The sequence below is a fragment of the Aulonocara stuartgranti genome (genome assembly GCF_965226115.1).
Source record: "Aulonocara stuartgranti genome assembly, chromosome: 7".
Lineage (NCBI taxonomy): Eukaryota > Metazoa > Chordata > Actinopteri > Cichliformes > Cichlidae > Aulonocara > Aulonocara stuartgranti.
Window position 1 is genome coordinate 18977160 of NC_138945.1, and position 22053 is coordinate 18999212.

General features: G+C 41.6%; 1 protein-coding gene across 1 annotated transcript in view; it reads right to left on the reverse strand.

Annotated features, from left to right (window-relative positions):
* The window catches only part of col27a1a (collagen, type XXVII, alpha 1a), a 66053-nt gene that overhangs the window by 32196 nt on the left and 11804 nt on the right, over positions 1 to 22053 (reverse strand). Inside the window, exons 4-12 of the mRNA XM_082538718.1 lie at positions 19975 to 20028; positions 13777 to 13830; positions 12372 to 12425; positions 12176 to 12229; positions 5388 to 5432; positions 3279 to 3332; positions 2768 to 2812; positions 1655 to 1708; positions 885 to 929 (exon numbers count right to left, since the gene is read on the reverse strand). Coding sequence (XP_082394844.1) covers positions 885 to 929; positions 1655 to 1708; positions 2768 to 2812; positions 3279 to 3332; positions 5388 to 5432; positions 12176 to 12229; positions 12372 to 12425; positions 13777 to 13830; positions 19975 to 20028 — 459 coding nt within the window. The remainder of the gene's footprint in view (positions 1 to 884; positions 930 to 1654; positions 1709 to 2767; positions 2813 to 3278; positions 3333 to 5387; positions 5433 to 12175; positions 12230 to 12371; positions 12426 to 13776; positions 13831 to 19974; positions 20029 to 22053) is intronic.

Consider the following 22053-nt stretch of genomic DNA (forward strand, 5'->3'; position numbering starts at 1 on the left):
GATGTTATGCATAAGAAATGTACGGATATTGGTACTAAACAGACCAAAATAATGATATTTTTATATCCCTGTGCCGTTTTCATGGCTGTAAAACTTCTCTTATAATGCAGGCCTCTTTAAGTGAGGAGAACACCCACGCATACAAACTCCAAAAAAAATCTAACGCAATCAAATCAAATGCAAAAGGCCCCACAAACTTCTGAAGCGCTAAATTTGTATCTGCAGCTGCTTCTTAAACAATTGCCTAATAACAGAATAAGCATCTACTTCTAAAAGCCTCACAATAGTGGACACTCGCTTGCGTGTGTTTAGACGTTTTGGCCAATAAATGCCTTATTTACTGAAAAGCCAATAAGCAACAGCTGCAGAATGATCTCAGCAGTGTGTGTCGGGGGTTACACACTCTTTCTAAAACACTCTGTCAAACTGACTTTGAACACTATATCTGACACACACAACAGAATCAGCGGCTTCCTTCCAAATGGCTTGGCTCCATGCTGGGGGGGACCGAAAGCCCATTACTCCAACAAAAGCCTTTTTCTTGTTACATCCAAGACCCCGACATGCGGCTGGTGGGACTCCACTCTATTCAGGCTGCAGTTAACCCTTCCAACAGCCATGGAAATACTTAGCCGATTGAAAGAATGACGCAAATGCAGACCTTATAAATTTTCATATGTGTTGGATTCTTTGCAGAAAAAGTTTCGATCTGACCCAAATACAGGGAATTTTTCTTTTTTTTCCAAACTTGTCTCTGAACTTTAAGGTTCTAAAAGCTATAATCAGCATCCATAACAAAGCAAACATTCAAAATGAGCACATCCAGCACAATTCATCACATTTTTGAAAGATTATCTGCAAAGTATGTTGAGACAAAACTTTACCGGCCTACCCATCTTGCCCCTCTTCCCTGGTTCGCCGGGTATACCCTGAAAATCCAAACAAGATAGAGAGAGCAGAAGTAGAAAAGAAAGCAGAACAGAAAGGGTGAAAAGAAGACGAAAGACAGAGTCAGACATTATGTAAGAAGCCATATCAAAATCAAAACATAGCACTTTTGGGTAGAACTGATTCAAGCCCAAAACACACTATTAAAAAGCCATAGCCGTAAGCCTGTCTCCTCTCCTGCTTCAGCAGATGTGAACAGCAGCTGACTGCAGCCTAGCCTATATTTCTAACCTATTATGAGAGATCTAGGCTTCCATTGTGCACATATGTCTATTAAATGAGAAAAAGAGTCTGCTGGAAGAAGAGAGCTATGCATAGTCTCTGCTTTATGTGTATCTTTCTGGCTACAGATGGTACAAGTTGTGATTACAGCCTATCCTGTGCTGATGCAACCTTCTGGACCGTGTCATAAGTAGGCAAATGGCTGTACAGAAGTAAGAGGCCTTAGTGAGTTCAGGCAGTTCAAAGGCCTTAAAAGAGCGGCTTTTATTATGAGTCATCAACACTCCCACACAGCTTTATACAGCAGCATCTCGGACAGCTGGGGACTGCTTCTCGTGTTATAACAACAAGACAGCTGAATGTACAAAATGCTGAAGAAGAAATGCTGTCCTTTCACAGGCCCTTTAGCTGGATTCGGCTGGTCTGTGTACATTTTCTGAGTTACCGATTGCTTGAGAGAAATATACATTTGAAAAGGACTCACTCTTTCGCCATCAGGACCGGGCAGGCCAAAAAGGCCTGGGATTCCAATGAAACCCTGAAGGAGAGAAGAGGAGACAGGAGGAATATGGATGAGTATTTGGATAGTATAAAAGCAGTAGGAAAAAAAACCCTAATGGCTCTGGGGCTGGTTTTCAGTGGATGATGGTCCACCACGGACTGGGTTGGCTTGCATGAAGAACCAAGCCATGAGGCAAGTGTATATGCCCATGGACTGCATGGTGCTGGCTTCCACGATGTAGTCCAAGGGCACATACCCTCACGCCAGGGATCTCTGAAGATAGCCAGGACATCACACTGGGCTGTCAGTATGGTGGAGACACACACAGACGACAACAAGCAGAAACACCACAGTTGAACGCTGGAGGAACAGTTCAGGTGCTAGTTAGAAGCAAGGCGTCAGATGAGTTTACACAATACGTAGTGGTCAGCAAGGGAAAGAGAGCAGAAAACAGAGAAAGGTAGTGCAGTGAGCAAAAGGGGGACTAGAAGGCCTCCTTAAGACAGCAGGGCCTCAAACTGAGCTTAAACAGGAAATTCCAGCCAGTGGGGGCAGGGGAAGGCTTCGGAGCAGCCAAGGGAAACTGATAAAGAACCTTTATTGAAATGCAACATAAAAATCAGTTTGTGTCACCCGCGTCTGTTTTTTTGTTTGTGTGCCTAAAGGGTGTTGGTTTGCATGAGGAGGCTTATCAACAGCCAGTCTTTGAATAAGAGTCTGTATACAGTAACACAATGTTTGTATTACAAGGCTCCTAAGTTTAGCACGCTATTAACAGTGAGTTGAGTGTGTGTTTATTTATGTGTGCGGTGTTGGATGCTGGTGCAACTGCTGCCATGCATGCTTTCATACATACTAGCATTTGGCTGGTGTTGCATTCAAGTAAGTGCTCATCCAACAACAGCTTTCTAGCACAAAATGCTAATGCTTGTGAGCAGGCCCTTAATTTAGCAACTTCTTTGTGCATTTTTTTTTAAATAAATGTCATGAGACGAGTAAGCATATTCAGTGATCCTGTCAAAACATCAATACTGGTCATTTAGACAGATCTAAGCTTGAGCAGCACATTTGTAGAGCAGAAAGTTGACTCCTTACCCGAACGCCTTTAGGCCCCATCGGTCCTATAGGCCCAGGTAAACCCTGAAAATCAAAAAGAGGAATTTAATTTAGCAGCCCTGCACTTGAAGCTGTGCCTGAAGTACTTCATTTGGGTTATACCAAAGTCTACAGGTTTAACTTTAGAATGGAATATTTTAAAAAGCAATGCAACAGAGATACATCCTAATATTATAATTGGTAAGGTTTATTATAAAAATAACAGAAACCTCCCCAATGGGGAAAGGTGACAGGACACAATAATAAATACTTCTGTACAAAAATACACTGCCATACATTTCTGTATAGCAGCTATGGCTTAAATACTGAAGTGGATCTCTATGTTAATTTCTGAGGCATTTATTTTTCATTTTCTTCTGTTTAGTATTTACCCAAATATGTTTTTTTCCTCCAGGCCATCTGCTTAGCATAACCTAATCCCTCTTGGCCCTCTGCCCTTACTACGGCCCTGACTACAACTGTACCAGTCACAGGAGAGGATTTACTGCACCTGCCTGCCAGGATAACCTTTGGCACCTGGGCTCCCGACTGGACCTTGCTCACCCTGCGGGGAAGAGAGAGACAAATAAGAAGGTGGAGGAGAGGGAGAGAGCGGTAGGGTGGGCAATCAAAATTGCAGCAACACAAACACACACAAGCAGGCCATTCATAGCAGTGAATGGTTTCAGTGAGGTAGACAACGCAGATGGGATGAAATACAGTGATTGATAAGTATAATAACTATATGTCTCCAATATGTTCTTTTTATTAATTAAATTTAATGTCATTTATTTATTTATTTATTTATTTATACATATAGCGTCAAATCAAAACAGAAATCACTTCAAGCTGTTTTATGTTCAACGGTAAAGACCCTAAAGTAGTACAGAGAAAACGCTAACAATCAGCTGCCCCCCATGAGCAAACAGTTGGTGGCAGTAGGAAGGAAAAACTCCCTTTTAACAGGAAAAAACCTTCGGCTGCGTTTTTTTTTTTTTAGAATTGTTTTGATTTAAAAGATCATATTTTATTATTATGTTAAAATGGCAAGGAAATAAACACTCTAGAAAAGTATATGCACCTCAAATTGGTACTTAAGTAGAGTACTTGTGTAGATGAACTTGGTGACATTCCACCCCACTGAATTGTTCCCACTGATTACCATGAAAAGCTTCTTTTTTTTTCTTTCACTCCTCACTTTTCAGATGTGTTCCAGACCATAGACCCTAATTAGCAGTTTGGTTTGCATGCATGTACTATATATGTCACTGTCAGAAGGCATAAGACATGTGCACAGAAGCAGGTTGTGTTTAAAATTTGCAGAGGACAAGCGTTTGTGTCTTACTTTCCTTGCCATTCCCTCTCTTGGATAAATGTGTATGATGCTGCCAGTTAAAACACGCCATGAATTTGGCTTTGTGACATTTGGGCCTTTAACTGACCAGCTGTAGGTTTAGGCTCTGAATACAGCCTGTGGTGCATTACAGTAACACAGTGTCATCAAGACACTGTGTTACTGCACACAACAGTATGGTGATTTACACTGTGATCGTCATCAAAAGGAACCAGCTATGTGGGAAACAGGGGGGCGCTTGAGGATGAATCGAGTGGGAGGGCATATTAGTAAAAAGTACCTTCTCTACAATGACTAGAGCAGGAACTCCCCAAACTGATGACGTCATCCTGAGCACGGCTGTGACAGTGAGGAGAAATTTCCACTTCTCTTTTCATGACTAAGATCTTTCTTTAATGCAAACAGTAGCATGACCTTGCCTAATTGGAAATAACTTTGGACGCAAGGCTGGATGCTCCATGCTTAAAAATAGTGTTGGGCTGGACTAAACAGCCAGAGTCATGTCTTCCGTCACTTAGCAGTGAATAAAAGACTTCATTGAATGGATTCCCACAGATTAAGGAAAGTCAAACAGATAAATGACCTGGGAAATATGACAAAGAATAAAGGCCTGCTAGAAAATAGCATAGCATGTCATAGTGTGACATGCTGTAAGACAGTGTGACGGTTGAACGACAAGCCCGGAGCAGAATAGACACACACAAAGGGAAACTTTCTCCAGGACTGCGGAGTAGCAGCCACTGAGTGTGTCACTGTTGGCCTACTTGGCTTGTCCCTGTTTCTTTTCCCTCTATTTTTTCCTCTCTTTGGCATCACGTTCTGATATCATGGAGTGCATCGCTTTAACACAGTGCTTTGGCCAGATGTCTGTCCTCACCAGTGCTTTATAACAGGCTAATCTAATCTGGCTGCCCAGCTGGCATCCTCGGTGCGCGCACACATACACACAGAGTGAAAGGTTGAACACCTGGAGTGAATGACGACTGAGTTTCAATTTTGAAGAATGAAGCGAGAGCAAGGGTTTAGACTTGAGTGAGGTGGACGTGAATGACATACGTGGACACTAATGAAGGCATGGCATTGCAGATAATGTGATGTGCATGAGGTAGAGAGAAGTGCCTAAAAGAAAAGAGTTCATCTGGGGAGATTTAAGGTTAAAGAAGCAAAATATATAATGAGAATATACAAGATATAGAAATGAACATGGGTTTTTCTCTGAGGGTGGCTGTTGCAGAAGTAAAAAAGAACACCTGTGAAAATACTTACAGGGTCTCCAGGGAGTCCGGGTTGGCCAGGGAAACCTTTCTGTCCCTAAAGAAACCAAAATATCACATGATAAGTGAGTATAAAATAATAACAGAAAAAAAAGAGGTGGGAAAGTCTGAAATGATTCACAGTTGAGGAAAAAGCCTGACAAACACAGGAGCATGTGTGGGAATGACAGGTGGAGTGAAGTGGTAACGCGAACAGCACCAACAGACAAATTTGGTGCCATATGCGGTGAGGTATCAATCTGCCCTTCTGTTAATGGATCAGACTTTCCACTGGCTGTGTTCGCAGGGTCTTCAGAAGACTATTGCCAAAATCATGGCATGTTGAGGATATAAATGCCTTCCTGTTTAAGTCAGATAGCAAGGCCCTCCCCCTGCAGCAGGCCAGACTGCAACACAGAAGACAGCCTGACATAGTGCTTTCCTGCAGTTTTTGCTGACTCCAGCACCACAGACCCCCGACAAAGACTGGAGGAAAAAGAAAAAAAACTAAATCAAAGGTAGGAAGACATGCCTTCCCAGACCACAGTTTGATAGAGTGAGGGAGCAAGAGAGAGAGAGAGATTTAAAAAAAAGGAAAGAGAGGGGAAAAAAACAAAGTAAAAACAGACGGCCGAAGAAAGGAAAGACTCCTGTTGTCCCGTTTTCCTAAACCACAGCTTCAGCGTTCCAAGCCAAGGCTCCCAGAGTTCCTGTAAACTATCCACTGCTCTGTCAACTGACTGCAGCAGGAGAAGAGGACGCAGCATCCCTCTACTCATTACGTTACACGATCGCTCTCGTCGGTCCACTACGCAGCAGCACTTTAAACTGCCGTTCCCAGCATTTTAAACACCACCTCCTGCGCTTTAATAGTTCCAGCAACTGTGTCAGCAAAGAGTTGTTTTCTAGTAAACCTTTTGTAATTGTCATTGCAGATCTATGTTTTTTTTAAAGTCTGCTTTCATCTGTGTCTAACACACATATAAGCCCTGTGTTGTGTTGGAAAACGTTCACCTCACATCATCTGGTGCACATCATCAAAAGACCACTAGGAGGAGATGCCTTTGGCTGAGAGGAAAATACATGAGTAACACAAATAAACAAGTAGAGATGTTAGCAGGTGCTGACAGACACAGTGACACAAGCTTGAATTTTTGTGGGTTTTCTTATTTTGCAAAAGTATTATCACTAAAGAGAACAGATGGACTCAGAGACACATGCTGCACATGTCTGAAAACTTCCCAATTATAAAGTGCAATATTATGACGGTGGTCAGCTGGTAAACATTTGTGTTTTTCTGATGATTACCTACATGTGTCCAAATATATGGTCTGTTTATACTGAGACACAACCACTGGCTTTTAATTACTACTTAAAATAAATTTCTGTTTTCTATGCACTTCTTCGCTAACATATATTCTCTGAAGAAGCGGTGACCTAAACCCTCTCTCAAGCTTGGAAACACATATACAGGTTCACAAATGTGTGCACATTCGCACAGATGGGCACATGCACAATCACACACGAAGATACATGCACCTTATGCACAATATACCCTCCATCTTATTACATGGCTTACTTGTAGTACAAACATGTGTAGTGGCTTATGTTCCCATGGTGTACTGTGAGGTCCACTAACCACAAACACACACATGCACAGATGCCGTGGTTCCTGTGTATTAACCATAGCCTCTCAACCTCAGCTAGACCATCTTAGATCCTTATCTCACTCATTATGAGCTTGCTAATGAGAGTGGCCATTCCCGCCAGGCTGCCGGTGTTTACAATGCCACTTGTTTAACAAGCATGTGTGTTCAATCAGATAAACCCACCAAAATGCTTTTCATTTACAGCAGCCTCCCGGTAGCACTCTATAAGCACAAACCCTCCACCCAGCTAAGTCTAGGAGTGCCCCGGGGGAACGCTAAGCGCATTTTGGCAGAGAGAAAATAAAAGACACATCGTGTCTGCTGATGACATGTCATTCCTTTGACTTGCTGTACCCACATTGTGGGTGTTCAAATGAGTGCCAACCTCACGTGTGCTTAACAACTGTACTCCACAAACAATGCGTATCTGACTGAACTGTGCAGCACCCTGGTAGCAGAAATATACGACTCTCCTTATTAATCTCTGCTTTCATCTCTTCAAACCCTACAGAATGGAGCCACATGATTGCTCGGCGTAATCGTCTGGCTCCATGTATACATTGAATGTACAGGAGAACATAAACGCTCCACGCAGGGACAGACAAAAAACAAACAACTGTGCGAAGGAACTGGACAATTTGGCTGAAATTTAGCCAGTGGAAAAAGATTCCTCATCTCATCCCTGTCTGCACAGCAATTTCAGCACAATGTTTCCTTGCATGCAGTATCACTGTTACTGCTACCAGAGAACAGAGAAGTGATTTGTTGTAAAACACGCAAAGAAAATGATGGTTGATTTGAATTCTCTCATAATTATGATGATGATGAGCATGTGGAGCATTTGTTAGTTTGAACAGTGAGCAGGAGCTTAATGGAGAGAGTTTGGTTTGGAACGGGACTCCAGGCAGATTAATGTCATACAACAAACTGCCATGCACAAATAAAGGAAACGAGGATGATTAATACACTGTCTGGAACTGGGAGTGAAATACAGTATATGATTCTACCTTTTAATTATAGGCTACTTCTCCTTTTGGAATTCATTGAAAAGGATTTTATTGTATAAAACTGAAAAACATCAGAGTATCCAAACTTTGCTTGCTGTAAAACAATCACATATTTGGATAACACGTATGTGAAAAGCACAAGTATAGAGACTTTTTATAAACACCACAAAGTGTCTCAAGACAGTCACATTTTCCCACAATGTTGCATAACCACTGAGTCGACAAGAGTGTTTATGGATTACTTTCCAGCTGTCTGGATATGCTCTCGTAGTCTTTAAAAGTTTGCACAATCTCTGGCAAATTATGAACATTTTCAGACGATTCAGTTGCTAACAGCAACGAAGACAGTGCTGATTAACATACCCATTACAGCTATGTTCAAGATACATGGTTTGTGTGATGACACCTACATCACCCACAGGACATAAATCCTTTATTGTCCTACAGTCATTAACAGAAAACTTTAAGATGTGGAAAAGAAGTGGAAAGTGCAGGTTTTTGCTATTTCATTGTGCATATATTCAAACTGTTGTGTTAAATGGTTTTAACCAGTTACTGTAATGTACATAACAAGTCCTAACAAAGTAATGTGAATTTAGAATCCTCATATATCGTTCCTTACATCCCTATAGGCTGTCAATGCAAACAATGTCAATAAGAAACATAGTTTTAAATAGCTTCATATGACATGAAGGCCCAGCAAATAGATATTGCTCTGCTCGACGGTATGTCTCGACTTTCAGGTGAAAAAAGTATGGACACTTTAAGAGACAGGCAGAAAGTGAGGAGAGACGGATCACCTAGTCCTGGGATGGGACACAGGGCATGCAGGCAGTAAGGTGAGATGCGTGGCTTGTACTGTGGATTTGTAGTTGAGGTTTGGCCCTGTGTATGTCCCCTATCCCTGACCCTGCCTCGCCATACTGAAAAACCATTCAGAGCCTGCCTGCTAGAACAAATGTTGTACAGAGCGGAACATATTTGGCTTGTCTGACAGTGTAAAATCACACTCTAGTATCACACATTTAAAGTACCACTGTTTCCTCCATTAAAGTTTCCACGGAAAAAAACCCCCCAAAAACCCAGAAGCCAAATTCCAGAATTCCCGGTCGAAACATCACGGCTAAGGATGAATTAGAGGCTGGATATTCGTGCGTGTTTGTGTGTGAGACAGAGAAAGTGGAGGGCAAAAATACAGAGGAGAAGAGAGGAAAAGTTGCTGTTGTCCTGTTTTCCTAAACCACAGAAAAACAAGCAAACGATGACAGAGAAAGTTAAACAGCTAGAAACACAAGAGCAATACGAAGGTGTTTCAGGGTGGCCTACGAGGGAAATCCAATGCCCATAAATGTTGTTATTTGTTTTCAAATATTGCATTCTCTTTGTATTCATCTGGCTTCTGTGGAAATGGAGAGATCTACATCAGGGCGAAACGCGTCTGGGACTTTCCACCTTGAAAATGAACAGAACAAGGCCTGTTTGAGGAGTATCCTTTGGAGACTGACTCACACGCCTGTCACAGTGTTGCATTAAGGATGGAGATTCATTTAAGGAAACTGCTGCTACAGTGGATAGCCGATAACTACAACAAGTTATTGTGCTTTGTTTACTGCAGGATGGAAGCAGGTTAATGAGCTTCTTTGTGTTTGTGTACAGAAAGGAAGTTGCCTCCTTGTGCTTACTTTAACAAGTTTCCTTTATAGTCAAGTTGTCTGTGGTTCATTGACCAATACCTGAGGCATGCTTTGGTGATGTCAGTCTCTGTGTATGTGTGTGTGTGTGTGTGTGTGTGTGTGTGTGTGTGTGTGTGTGTGTGTGTGTGTATGAAGTTGCTATGGTTACGCTCCCCTAGTGAAGAGTCTATGATGTCATTCTGATAATTCGAGCTATAATGTGCCCTTGGGTTTTATTAAAGCAGTTTGCTCCACCTCTGGACTGCATGCAGATAAGCGGAAAATGCTGTCGAGGGTAAAAAAGTAAGTATACAGTGCATACTTTAAAGTGATCTTACATTTATGCTAACAAACAAATCACTGTCTTAAATAATCTGACCTAATCTGTGTAGTCACCCTTGGCCAAGTTAAAAGGCACTAACTTCTTGATAAATCTTCAAATTGCTAGTTTTAAAGGAATCTGTGAATGTTTTTCACCAGACTTACATTTTTTTTGTTTCCATTCTGGCTGAGTGTGTGTGAAAGAGAGAGGCAGCGACATACAAATGGACTAAGACACACACACACACAACACACACAGAAAAGCAGACACCTAACAAAAGCCATATGTTGAGCCCGAGGTAGCCATCCGGCTGAAGTCTGACACTGTGTTACAGAGCACTGTGGCTCTGGGAAGAAAGTAAATACAGCCAGAAGTGCTTTACACCTAGTCTGAAAGGCATACAGTCAACCTGCACTATTCAATTACTGACCTAATTTGTTTAAGACATGTGCACGGCTCAGCTGCATTTGATGCATGATGTGATTGGAAGCTTTTAATAGGATCTTCTTTTCATTTATTAGACATATGTTTGCAACAGTTTACTTGGAAAAAGGGTGAAAGGAACTATTTTGATGCTGACTGGAAGCGAGCACAAAGATTAAACTGAAGTGGTTCCCAACATTTTTCTGGCTCACATGCGGTCTTTGTTTATATCTGTCATATTTCAGAGGTATTCAATTTAATTAACTGCCATCAGCTGGAGTTTACTTGGCACTACTATATGAAACTGTGGGTCAGGCTCCACTCCTTTATTCTAGCTTTCGTAGTTTATTCACTGTGTTATATGACTTCATAACTAAGTTTACATTGTTTACAAGTTAAAGTCTTTACAGCCAAAGTTTTGTTCCTCAATCTGCCCTCACTCCTAAGTCATTACAAAGCGACACTTGATCAGGTACCTAGCATATTACACTGTAATAACCTGGGCAATTTTTACATCGTTTTGCAACTTTTCAGTGGAGTAGAGTTTAAAACGCTGATTAAGGGGAAAAAGCAGTCCACTGACGTAGTCACTGTTACAGAATGGGTAACTATGTTAACCAAGGATGCGTAACCACGGTATCGAAGGAAACCTGACGCAGATGGGAAAAATGGGGCTCTTAGTGTGTGTTCAACACGACAACCCTAACTTTCCCCCTGAATCTAACCACAGAGTTTAGTTGTTTGAATGTAACTGCAAGTCAAAAATAGAGAGTGAACGTAAAGGAGCCCCAGTCATTCACCACCCAACCTACTTTTAAATTCGGACCCTAAATTTTCTGTTCTTCTCACATTGGCAATGCTAAAATGTAACCCTGTATATTGGAAAATGATGTTAAAGGTGGTTCCCCTAGAGTTAAAATATGAATCTAGGGAATGGGAATGGGTTGCATCCTTTCTCTAACCACTAACCAAGAAACCACATTTAATTCTGACACATTGCATTTGGCTGATTGTTTGTATCTTTTCCACATGTACTGAGCCAAAATTCGTTCACTTAAACTTCAACTGCTGACGCGCCCTCAGGGAACAAGTATTAACAAGTAGTAACACACGCGCTCACAAAGATAAGCACACAGGGATGCATTCATGCCCACAGAGACGCATACACAACCCAGACATTCAACTTGGTCTTAATCTCAGTCTGTGCTTGTTACACTTCTGTCTACCAGAAGGTCTGCCCTACATTTTACTTCCTTGGACTTATGAATCACTCAAGCCGTGCCTTAAGTAAGATTTAAGACACTAGCAATTTGACGACTGAGTGCATGATTCCCATTCTCTTTTCCCCTTTGAAAAAAAGTCTGACCCCTTTATCTCCTGTGGCAGCCTTCCTGCCAGATCTCTGCAGGATCCACTAAACAAACTGGCGAGCACAAAAAGGAAAAACAAAAATGGAGAGAATTGGGAAGCAGAAGATGAGTAGAGATACTTTTACAAAGATGAGCAGGTTATACACAAACAACACCACACACAGACACATTACCAATACACATTGTGACTCATGCATTGCCTCGAGCCTCGCCTCATAGTTTGCAGATGCAAACGCCTTGCTCGCCTTTTAGTTGGTAAATAGGCGTTTAAGAACAATTCACTTCAGTTTACTGAGAGTAAACTTGATGAAAGGGTTTTGAGAAGCTCTGGAAGGACATTAGCAGTTCAAGTCTTACCTTTCGACCTGGCTGGCCAATCATTCCAACTGGGCCAATGATCCCCGAGTCTCCCTGGAATACAAAGTGGGAATGTTTAAAGGCCAAGTGTGGAGGAAAGTGAGGTCACACACACAGCAATCAGAAATGCGCTTAGAGCCACCCAGGACATCATTACAAATTAATGGGGAAAATAAGTATAGGGAGGATATTATACCTTCTCTCCTTTGGGTGCTGGTCCAGGTGAGATTCCAGGGTCACCTTTGTTCCCCTGGGAGAAACAAACAATTCACCAAACTCACACGGTGAAGTCAATCATATTTATCACATGAATAAAATATGAACATATTTTCTTTTTGTGGAAGACTTAAAGGACATAAAGGGGTCCCTCTTTATATCACATACTTAAAGATAACAAGTAACGTCTTTGTAGTGTGAGAAATTTAGTAACACACATGCTCTACTTAGTGGCCTCCACACACACACACACACACACACACACACACACACACACACACACACACACACACACACACACACACACACACACACCAAGCTTCATTGTCAGCAGGTAACAATAATGGGGTTTCAGCACATCAAAGCCACGGATCGGAAATTACACTGAGTGCTGACTCCCTCTCTTTCCCCTTCGGACCCCTGCCATTTACAACTCTGTCTCGTTTATTAATGATGAAAGAACGAAGATTGTGGTGCACCCCGAGACATCAAACACTCCATAATCTTTCTTTCAACACACTTGCCAGGAAGAAGAAGCTTGGCCCACACCAGTCTGTCTCACAATATACCAAAGTTCTCATTAAACCTTTGCTGCTGATCATTCCATCGTGTTTGCGTATGCCTGACCTTATCTGTAACTCATGAGACTTAGAGGTTCTTTAAACAGTTTGCTTATGTTTCCAGTGTTGTTATTAAGCATGCTAACCAGCAGCCAGCAGCCTTTCTTACACTGCAGAGAAATCGCCCTTCCAATCTACCTCTCAGCTGGAAAGCAACAAATCTGAGTGCAATCAATAAATAATAGGGTATGATAATAGCTTGAAGGTTTGGAAAAGTTTCCATTTTTTTTCATAATGCACTTTAGGTGCAGGCCCTCACTCTACCATGTAAGCACACAATGTCAGAGGTTAAGGGTATTTGCAAAGGCATAAATCCATTACATCAGGAATGCAGAAAATATTATATATACATATATTTATATATTTTCTCCTTAAAGACCTCAAGACCTTTCAACATAAAAACCTCAGTCGCTTGCAAAAGTCTGCAGAACAATTCAAGTATAAATGGGAATCCTAACATTGATCTCTTCAGCACACATGCTAAAGTGAAACAGCTTCTGTACTCCAGCTGCCAGGTACTTGCAGCCCTGCTGTGAACTGAAGTTTCCTTTATTTTTCTGCCATCAAACTCCATTACCGTTTTGCTTTGTAGGGGTTTCCAGCTGATATAGAAAAATGTAAATCTAACATGTTCTCATGGGATTATGATTCACATTACATCATAGTAAAATAGCAGTATAGGCAAACCCAATCGTGTAACCACTTCATATGGGAAAATCGACATGGCTGGATCACGCAGGACCAAAGGTTAGACTAGATGTGTACCTTGAATCCAGGTGGACCGGGTCTCCCAGGGTTTCCATGTGGACCAGGGGGGCCCTGTGTTGAAATGAGAAAAAGTAAAACACAATCAAAAGGTGATCAAGATCAAGAGCAGGCATTTGCATAAAAAAAGAGCTGACGCAGACTGTGGCTTTGCTTCTGTGAATGAGACCAGGGATGAAGGTGGGGGGTAAAGACTGTCTGGAGAAGCTCAGCCTCAACCTGTTTTCCTATAAATCAACTGTGTGTGTATGTGTGAGTGTGCTGATGAGGTATTTGGCGTTGTTGTTGGGGGTAGATGCTTATGGAAAAAATGGGGCTCTCAGGAGCTGCTTTACCATATGGATGTGGTTTTCCTGCCCCCACTCGCCACAGACTCCACAAGCACCCCCCCCCAACACACACACACGCACAAACAAACACACATTTTCCAGGGATCTTAATGAGTAATACAGATCATCTCATTTCATAACATTTTGAATTCGATCACTGGTGTGCATTTCTGTCTGCACCGACTGTTGGTGAGGAAATGAGCTCAAACAAAGCAAGATCTACAGCGGCGGCACATTTGTAATGTAAAACCATCTCACTCTGTCCAGTAACCCCCACAGGGAGGTTTAAAAGAAGATGTTGGAAGCCAGAGGGTGAAAACACACCAGTTTTTCTTGGGTTTGAAAAACAGCCTGCAGAAAAAAAGCATGTGAGGCTGCTATGTCCCCGTCACTTAGATAGCTGTTTGTCTTCCCCTCTCTTCTTCTGAGTTTGCTGTATAATGCTCACTCCTTCCCTCCAAATGGTATGCCATTTTTGGGTCCATGACCTAGCTCTGTCCTGGGTCAGGGCTGATCGAGTCAAAATGTGGAAAAAGAGCAAAAACTGCTTTAAGAGCTGGGTCAGCAGGTTTTACTGAGGTGGCTAAAAACAAATCAGGAAGTTATTATGTAAGGCAGGGGTGTCAAACTCCAAGCCTCGAGGGTCGGTGTCCTGCAGGTTTTAGATCTCACCCTGGGTCAACACACCTGAACCAATGATTAGTTCATTACCAGGCCTCTGGAGAACTTCAGGACATGCTGAGGAGGTCATTTAAATCAGACATGACATGACAGCATACAGCAGGCCTTTGATGGAACGGATCTTTCTATTAAGGGACAGTTTGATGAAAGTGACCAAGAGTTTGTGATGGGTGAACACAGCATCTTGGTGACACGAGGTTCTTATTAAGTAACACTCAGGAATTTCCACCAAAGATTTTATTCAATTTAACTTTGCATTGATTTGTTTGCTGTAGCTCAGGATGTAGAGCGGGTCATCTACTAAGGTTCAATCCCTGGATGCTCCAACCTACTTACCAAAGTATTCTTGGGTAAGATACTGAAGTTACTCTTTGATGCATTCATCAGAGTGTGAATGTTAGATAGAAAGCACTTAGGCATAAAAAATGTTTGTATAAATGTGGGTGAATGAGGCATGCTGTATAAAGCGCTTTCAAAGCTCAAGTAGAAAAGTGCCATAGAAGAACCAGTCCATTTACTTTGCATGATTCACAGGTCAAAAGAGTCCTCAGGTCTTACTGGGTCTTTGTGCATCTGCCCTTCGTCTGAAACAAGCTGTTTTACAACCCTTCTACTGCCTTTAAGCCAACGTTCTTCTGATTGGTTGCCCCTCACAAACAAAAGAATTAAACAAATGGGGCTTCTCTTATGCTTGGGATGACCTTAGTAAGGATTTCATACAGAGAGCCATGAGTAAAAAAAACAACAACAAAAAAAAAAAACCCTAAACTGAGTACTTAGAGCAGTCTGAAGCCTGAGCTTTTGGCTTACATGCATTATTTGTACATACGCTGAACTCATTATTTGAATTTTTGGCCATGTTTCAGATGAGCACATGCAATTGTAGCAGTAAGCCTCTGAAAGAAAATAAGAAAAAGTACGATTTTGAAATACTCTCATTCCAAGCATTCTCAAGTTAAGACCTCGCCTCTTGTCCTCCCACATGCTTCCCTTTTCATTTTCGGTTTTGTATACAGCTGGCATTCCTCGAGAGCTGGTCTGTCCAGACAGCATTAAGGGTCCCTGTTGTGCCCTAAATAAACTTACACAAACAAGACAAGTTTGAATTACATGATTCAAAATTAACCCTGTGGCTTACCACAGGTTGGTCAGTGCTCTAGTAGGCATGGGCTGGCACTAACATTTGCTGCAGTGCTCTCGCCTCCGCGTCTTGCTCCTTCTCTCTCGCAACAGGTGTCTAATTAGAGAAGACCAGGGTGGGGCACACACAAGCTAAGGGCTATCAAATAAAAAGCCACCAACCTCTGAACAGCAATACAGGGCGTTGCTATGGTTCCTGCGGTAATAGTGCTGCTAGCTCTGTGTAATTTATTCCAGTTCTTTGGAGACAAAATGGTGAAAATCTAAACAAATGGTAGCTTCTAATGTTTCATCATATGCCACCATATTGTATATAAATACCTATGCTTAAATATACCAAAATGCCCAACAACATATGTGCAACTTGAAGCCAACACATGCACCATACGCACTTAAAATTGGATACGTGACATCACTGCCAAAGTCACGTTCACACGCAGAATATTTTAGATGAGGCCTTTTGATGGGCTGTGCTGTAAACATACTCTGACTTTCAACACTAGCTCGTAAAAGAGACTTTAAATGTATGTACAGCCACCATATTAAAGATAAAAGAGATTCTGTATGATGCTGTGCCAAATGAGAGCAGACGGGGCAGTATCTGATTAACTAACATTAGATCAAGAGAGCATGTGAAACTGCTGGATGTCCTCATAATTAAAGATTCCACCAAGCATTCACAGACACTCGAACCTTTGCCCCTAAAGATATTTCACTGTTTGTTAAAAGTCTGAAAACAGACCTCGCCACTGCTGGATAAAAAGAGTGGAATTTGCAGCTTAATGCCACGTGAATTACACTCAAATGCTATAATAACAGAAGCAGATGGGGATGAATGAACTGCTTCTGTGCCAACATTTTTAGCATATGAAAAAGGAAATAACGAGTAAAAGTCTAAAGTATTATTTAGGTATTTAAAACAATAATAGTAATAATTAATAATGTGAATGACGAGTTTGGAAATTAAGATGGAAACCTAGATGTGGTTTTTATGCCAAAACAAAGTGCCCAAAAGGGGATTGGTCTGTGATTTTTATAGTCCCGGAGGTCATTACAAAGTTGCTCCAGAGGAAAGACCTGTTCACACAGTTTACTCTAGGGATTATAAAGACCCTTGAAAAGCTGATCTGTTGCGTGGTGTTACCGAAAGAGCCCAACAGAGGAGCACATGTTTTCATTTGAAAGTTCTTTAAAGTTTTCCAGGTTTCTATTCCGTATGCCGATCTGGGATCTGAATGCATACAGGTGAAGCAGGGTAGGGGAAATTTGGTTAGCGACAGAGGAGTGGTTTGGAGGGAATGCAGGAGGAAAGATGGGTGACAGAGATATTTTCACCCACACAAAGACCCTTTTGACCCAGCAGTTTCCAGATGAACACACAAACACACACGCACACACACAGGCTTCAGATAGATATAGGCCTGTGCGCTGACGATGCATCCACATTTCCACTCACACCCTCCTACCATCGTCGTCATTATATACCCTCAAATACACTCGAAAAAGTTCGGCCCGACTATTCATGGGTACTGAGCAACGATCTCTGTACTCACATCTGTTGCCATAGAGATGGCATCTCGCACTCTCATGTGTGGGATGAGAGGTCAAGGTTTATGGTTGGTTCTTCTTGGGCTCAATGGTGCTCTGTGTGTCATCATGCAGACTTCCAGTAATCCCAGGCTACAGAAGGTCAAACCTGGTAGAGCTCTTTTATCAGAAACTAGTCTTTCAAACAAAAGAACCTACCTGTGACCCTGCAGACTAAGCAATCTGCACCATATATTCAAATTTTTAAGTGACCAACAAGTAAATTTCCCTTCCTAAATTGAAACCACACATACATCTGGCTAAGAGGGGAGAGTTTGCATAGCATGTCTTTGCGCGGAGTGCATGTTAGCATGTGTGTGTGTGGCTTTCTATGTTTGCACACACACATGGCAGCAGCAGTTAAATTTGATAAATGCTTTTGTTTACAGGAAAGCGCCATAATCTGTCTCACTCTTTATATAGGCAGTTTGTAAACTCACCCACATACGGTATGTCTGTGCTGCACGGAGCGATTAGTGTTGTAGCACGCATACAATCCCATGTGAGCGCTTATGGGCCCAAGTGTGTGGGTTAAACTAAATCACACTGGCAGTGCGTTTGCAACTGACCCCTGGATTTATAAATACATCCTTACTGAAAATGACTTCTTTTCATTGCTTGCCCTTTGCAAACCAACCACTTCCACTGAGAATGCCACCAGCAGTTCAACATCTCTCTTGACATAAGCGTGATGCTGTTGCTGAGATAGTTTATTGAGTTTGACAAAAGTCACTTCTAAGCTATGATGATGGTAAGGGGTCACTGCCATATGCTAAAGCTTTATCAAGGGCAAGTTAGAGTTGAGAAGTCCAGCCCAGCCTGGGATCCAACCAGTGATTAAGGATTATGCTGCAGCACATTTTTCCTGCTTGAACTACTGCAGTTATCAAAGTTATCCTTCTGTTTATTTGCATTTATCTTACGCATTCATTGCTTACGAGTCCAAAATAGAGAAAGTGTTCCTTAGGAAAAGCTTTAACAGCTCTCCTTGTAAATTTCCAAAATACATTTGGAGGAAAGTTTCAGCTTTCTTGCGCAAAACATATTTCCACTCAGACTCATGCTTGGCTTGACTGGCTTCACGCAGCTCTCTGCTTAGATTTTTAAACCCTATTTAGGATTCATTCCAGGTAAGTTTGATTTGGATCATAAGAAATCCCACAAGAGGGACCAATGTGGTGAAACTGGTACTACAGACAGAACGGGAGGTGCTGATTGGGCTTAAATAGCTTTAATTAGAGCCAGACAAAGAGCTTTTCATACATATGTAGTGGCGCTGGGGATCGCAGAGACTTTAGCTTAACGGTCTTGCAGACATGGAGGAATAAGCACGTAGTACATATTATACTTAAACAACAACAAATAAAAATATAAAGGATATCTGAAATCACTGTGTAGTGCATAAAATGTCAGACTTTTTTTTTTTAATGCAGGTTTGCAGTACCTTCCTTGTAATTAACAGTTTAACACCAAGAACATAAGGGATACCACAGGCACAACTGTGCTAAGCGCTAATATCAATGAGGTAATTGACATTAGGGGATAATGCAATGTGCTGATAGGATACAACAAGTTGTTGATTGGTGGGGGTGATGTAATTTTTCAGACAAAAACAAAAGGAGAAAAAAATTGACACCAAAATTGTCAGAATTCCTCTGAATTCTGATTTTTTTGTGGTACATTTTATGTAAATCAACACAGTATGTGTTAAAACTTCTACTGTTGTTTCCCTCTATGGGTACTGCTGGATAAGAGGAACACATTTTATTACAATCCGTTAAAGGGTTATGATAGTTCAGTTTGGGCAATGCAAACGTGCTGCCGTCGTGGTTACAAACAAATGTCAGGCTGAATCCTTACATTTTATGGGACAGTAAGTGAGAAACAGAGGAAGAGAGCTCCTGTAAGAAGACTAGATTTATTTAACTTCCTTGGAAAAAAGAAGTCTTTCATGAGCCCAGAATGGGATTCCTATGGAGTGTTGGTGCAGTCTGCTGCAACAGTTCAGTCGGAAGTAGAAAGTCCAGTGAAGCCATGTGTTCTTTGTCTGTTTACAGTGCTTTTATTAGGCATCCTGTGGCACAGGCAGCCTTTTCAAAGACCGTCTTTATAGAAGCTTTCCTGTTTATGCTCAGGGGTGGGAGGTCAGCACTCGCATCCCCATGCTGAATATGGTCAATCTGTCTGCATAGGAAGACTTTGTGTGTGAGTATATGTGTGAGCGCTGGGTTGATAGGAGGGACTTGGAAGGCTTTTATTTTCATGACTGCGTCTTGTTTGGTTATTGTGGCTTTTTTGCCTTTGAGGTTTAGGTCAACAGGTAGGATAAAACACACACTTATTTACATTTATTTTAAAAAAAAACAATAAACAAAAAACCCTCAACAACAGACAGAATCGTTTTTTATGAAAATGTGTTCGATCTGGTTGGAGGTGTCAGGGGGTGGTCAAAGACACTTACCCGAGGACCCCTCTTGCCTAGCACGCCTGGCTTCCCTGGAGGTCCAGGCAGCCCCTACAGAAAGATTATTTGGTTAGTGTTGCAGTCTGATACACCATTTATACAGCACAATGACTAAGTATATTCATTTAGCATACACTGACAGAACCAGACTCTCATCCAATGCATTTTCTCGGTGGATTCATCTACATCACAGAGGCTACCATTCATCCACAGGGTGAAAAAACCGCACACAAAGCGACACCTTTTCCCTCTGAAGTAATTCCATCTCAAGGTGTTGAGAGTTCACCCTTAGCCATCGAGAGGATTTGAGCCCTTGCGGCAGGAAATCGTAGAAACACTAGAAATAACAGGTCATTTCCTGCACCGCTCAATGCCCCTGTGTGTCTATATCAGGCCCGTGCTCATTTGTTTTCTTTTAATTGAAAAAGAGGGAGAAAACGCAGAAATCAGGGAAAACAGTATTTTTGGTCATTTTGGCAAAACAGGCAACAATGTGGGCTTCTGGTTGTTAAAGCATCTTGTAGTAAAGTATTTATATAACACGTTTTACATATTTTGTCCTCAAAAAAATCGATAAATAGTCGAGTAGTAAAAAATAAGCAGCATCTCGCTTTTTGATATTGACTCATTTTAGCTCTCAAAAAGAATTTAAGAAAGAAGAGACTAATTCAAAAACAATTTAAATAAAGAAAACCACAACTCATTCTTTACACACACAGACATCATGTCTGATCCTCAGGGTTATTCTAATAATAGTCACTACCTGCATAAAGTGTGTCTGTCTATTCTCTGATTTATTTATTTATTTATTTATAACTGTGCTGGAACCATCTCCTCCTCCGCAATGACCTCCTAAGTAGAGACCACCCTTACTGTTGCAGGTGGTGTGCCCTATGGTGGCCTGAAGACCTGTCAACGTCAACATACACCAGTGTCCGTCTTCACACTTACACCCCCTGCCTCGGCCTTCCTTTCTTAGCCTGGTTTGTTTATTTACTTTACTGTCTTTTCCTTTTTGCACCTGTCAATCTTACCTCATTTCTTTTCTCTAAGACAATTTGTTCAGGCTTCTGGAAAGGATGCTTTCAGTTATGCTGGCTGTGCTCGTCTGCATATATGAATTGTGCATTGCTGTGCACAGAGTTGTCCTTTGATACACGATAAACTCTGTTTCTACGTTTACAGCGATGAAAATCGTGCTTGGCGAGTTTGAAAAACGCGTTTTTAAGGTTTCCTTTCTAAAAGCTTATATATAAAGTGCACTTTAACTGAGCACAGAAGTATGTTTCCATACAGTCAATTCAGATTCAAATTCAATCTCAAAAAAATGCAGTGGAGCAGATGTCAAAGGAAACCATTTTTCATGGTAGGAGTGAGGCGCCAAAGGTGCTTCAGAAGAGCGACTGCAGCATGTATATGTGCCTGAGCTGGATGTTTCTTCTGGCAGCTGGAGCTCTGTTTCTGTGCGACAGGAAGTCCAAATCACACTTCTGCTGTAACTGTTAAAGGCTCTTAAGGTGTGCAAGAAAAGCGTGCACATAAAATGTTGTGCTCTTGGGAAAAGAGTTGGCACAGTACACTAATGGCATGCGTAAAAAAAAAAAAAAAATCAAGATCCATACTGAGAGGAAACCATAACTGCTTCACTCGGGATCTCTGATGGTACTACACAGTTACACAGAGACAGAGCAGGAGGCACGTGTATGTGCAGGCATCCACATTTAAAATAAATAGGTCTTCCAGTCTCATAATATCTTACCCAGTCATTGAAGTCAGGCAAAATGCACATTTTCATGCACTTTTAAGATAAAGCCCAGAGCATTTCTATGGCTTTATTGTACTTCAGGGCCAGAACTCCACCACAACCTACCCTACATTTAGTGCAACTTAACCTACATTTAGCATAAGCCTCAGCACAGTATCAGCACTTGTGGATATGCCAGACAGTCCTTTGGTAAATAATCTTCAAACTTCCCTTACTGATCCTTCTACAATTTATTTTCTTCGGTAAATGACTGCACTTCATATCAAGATTACAGGTCCTGGTTTCTAAATGCCAGCAACTTGGCTCACCTT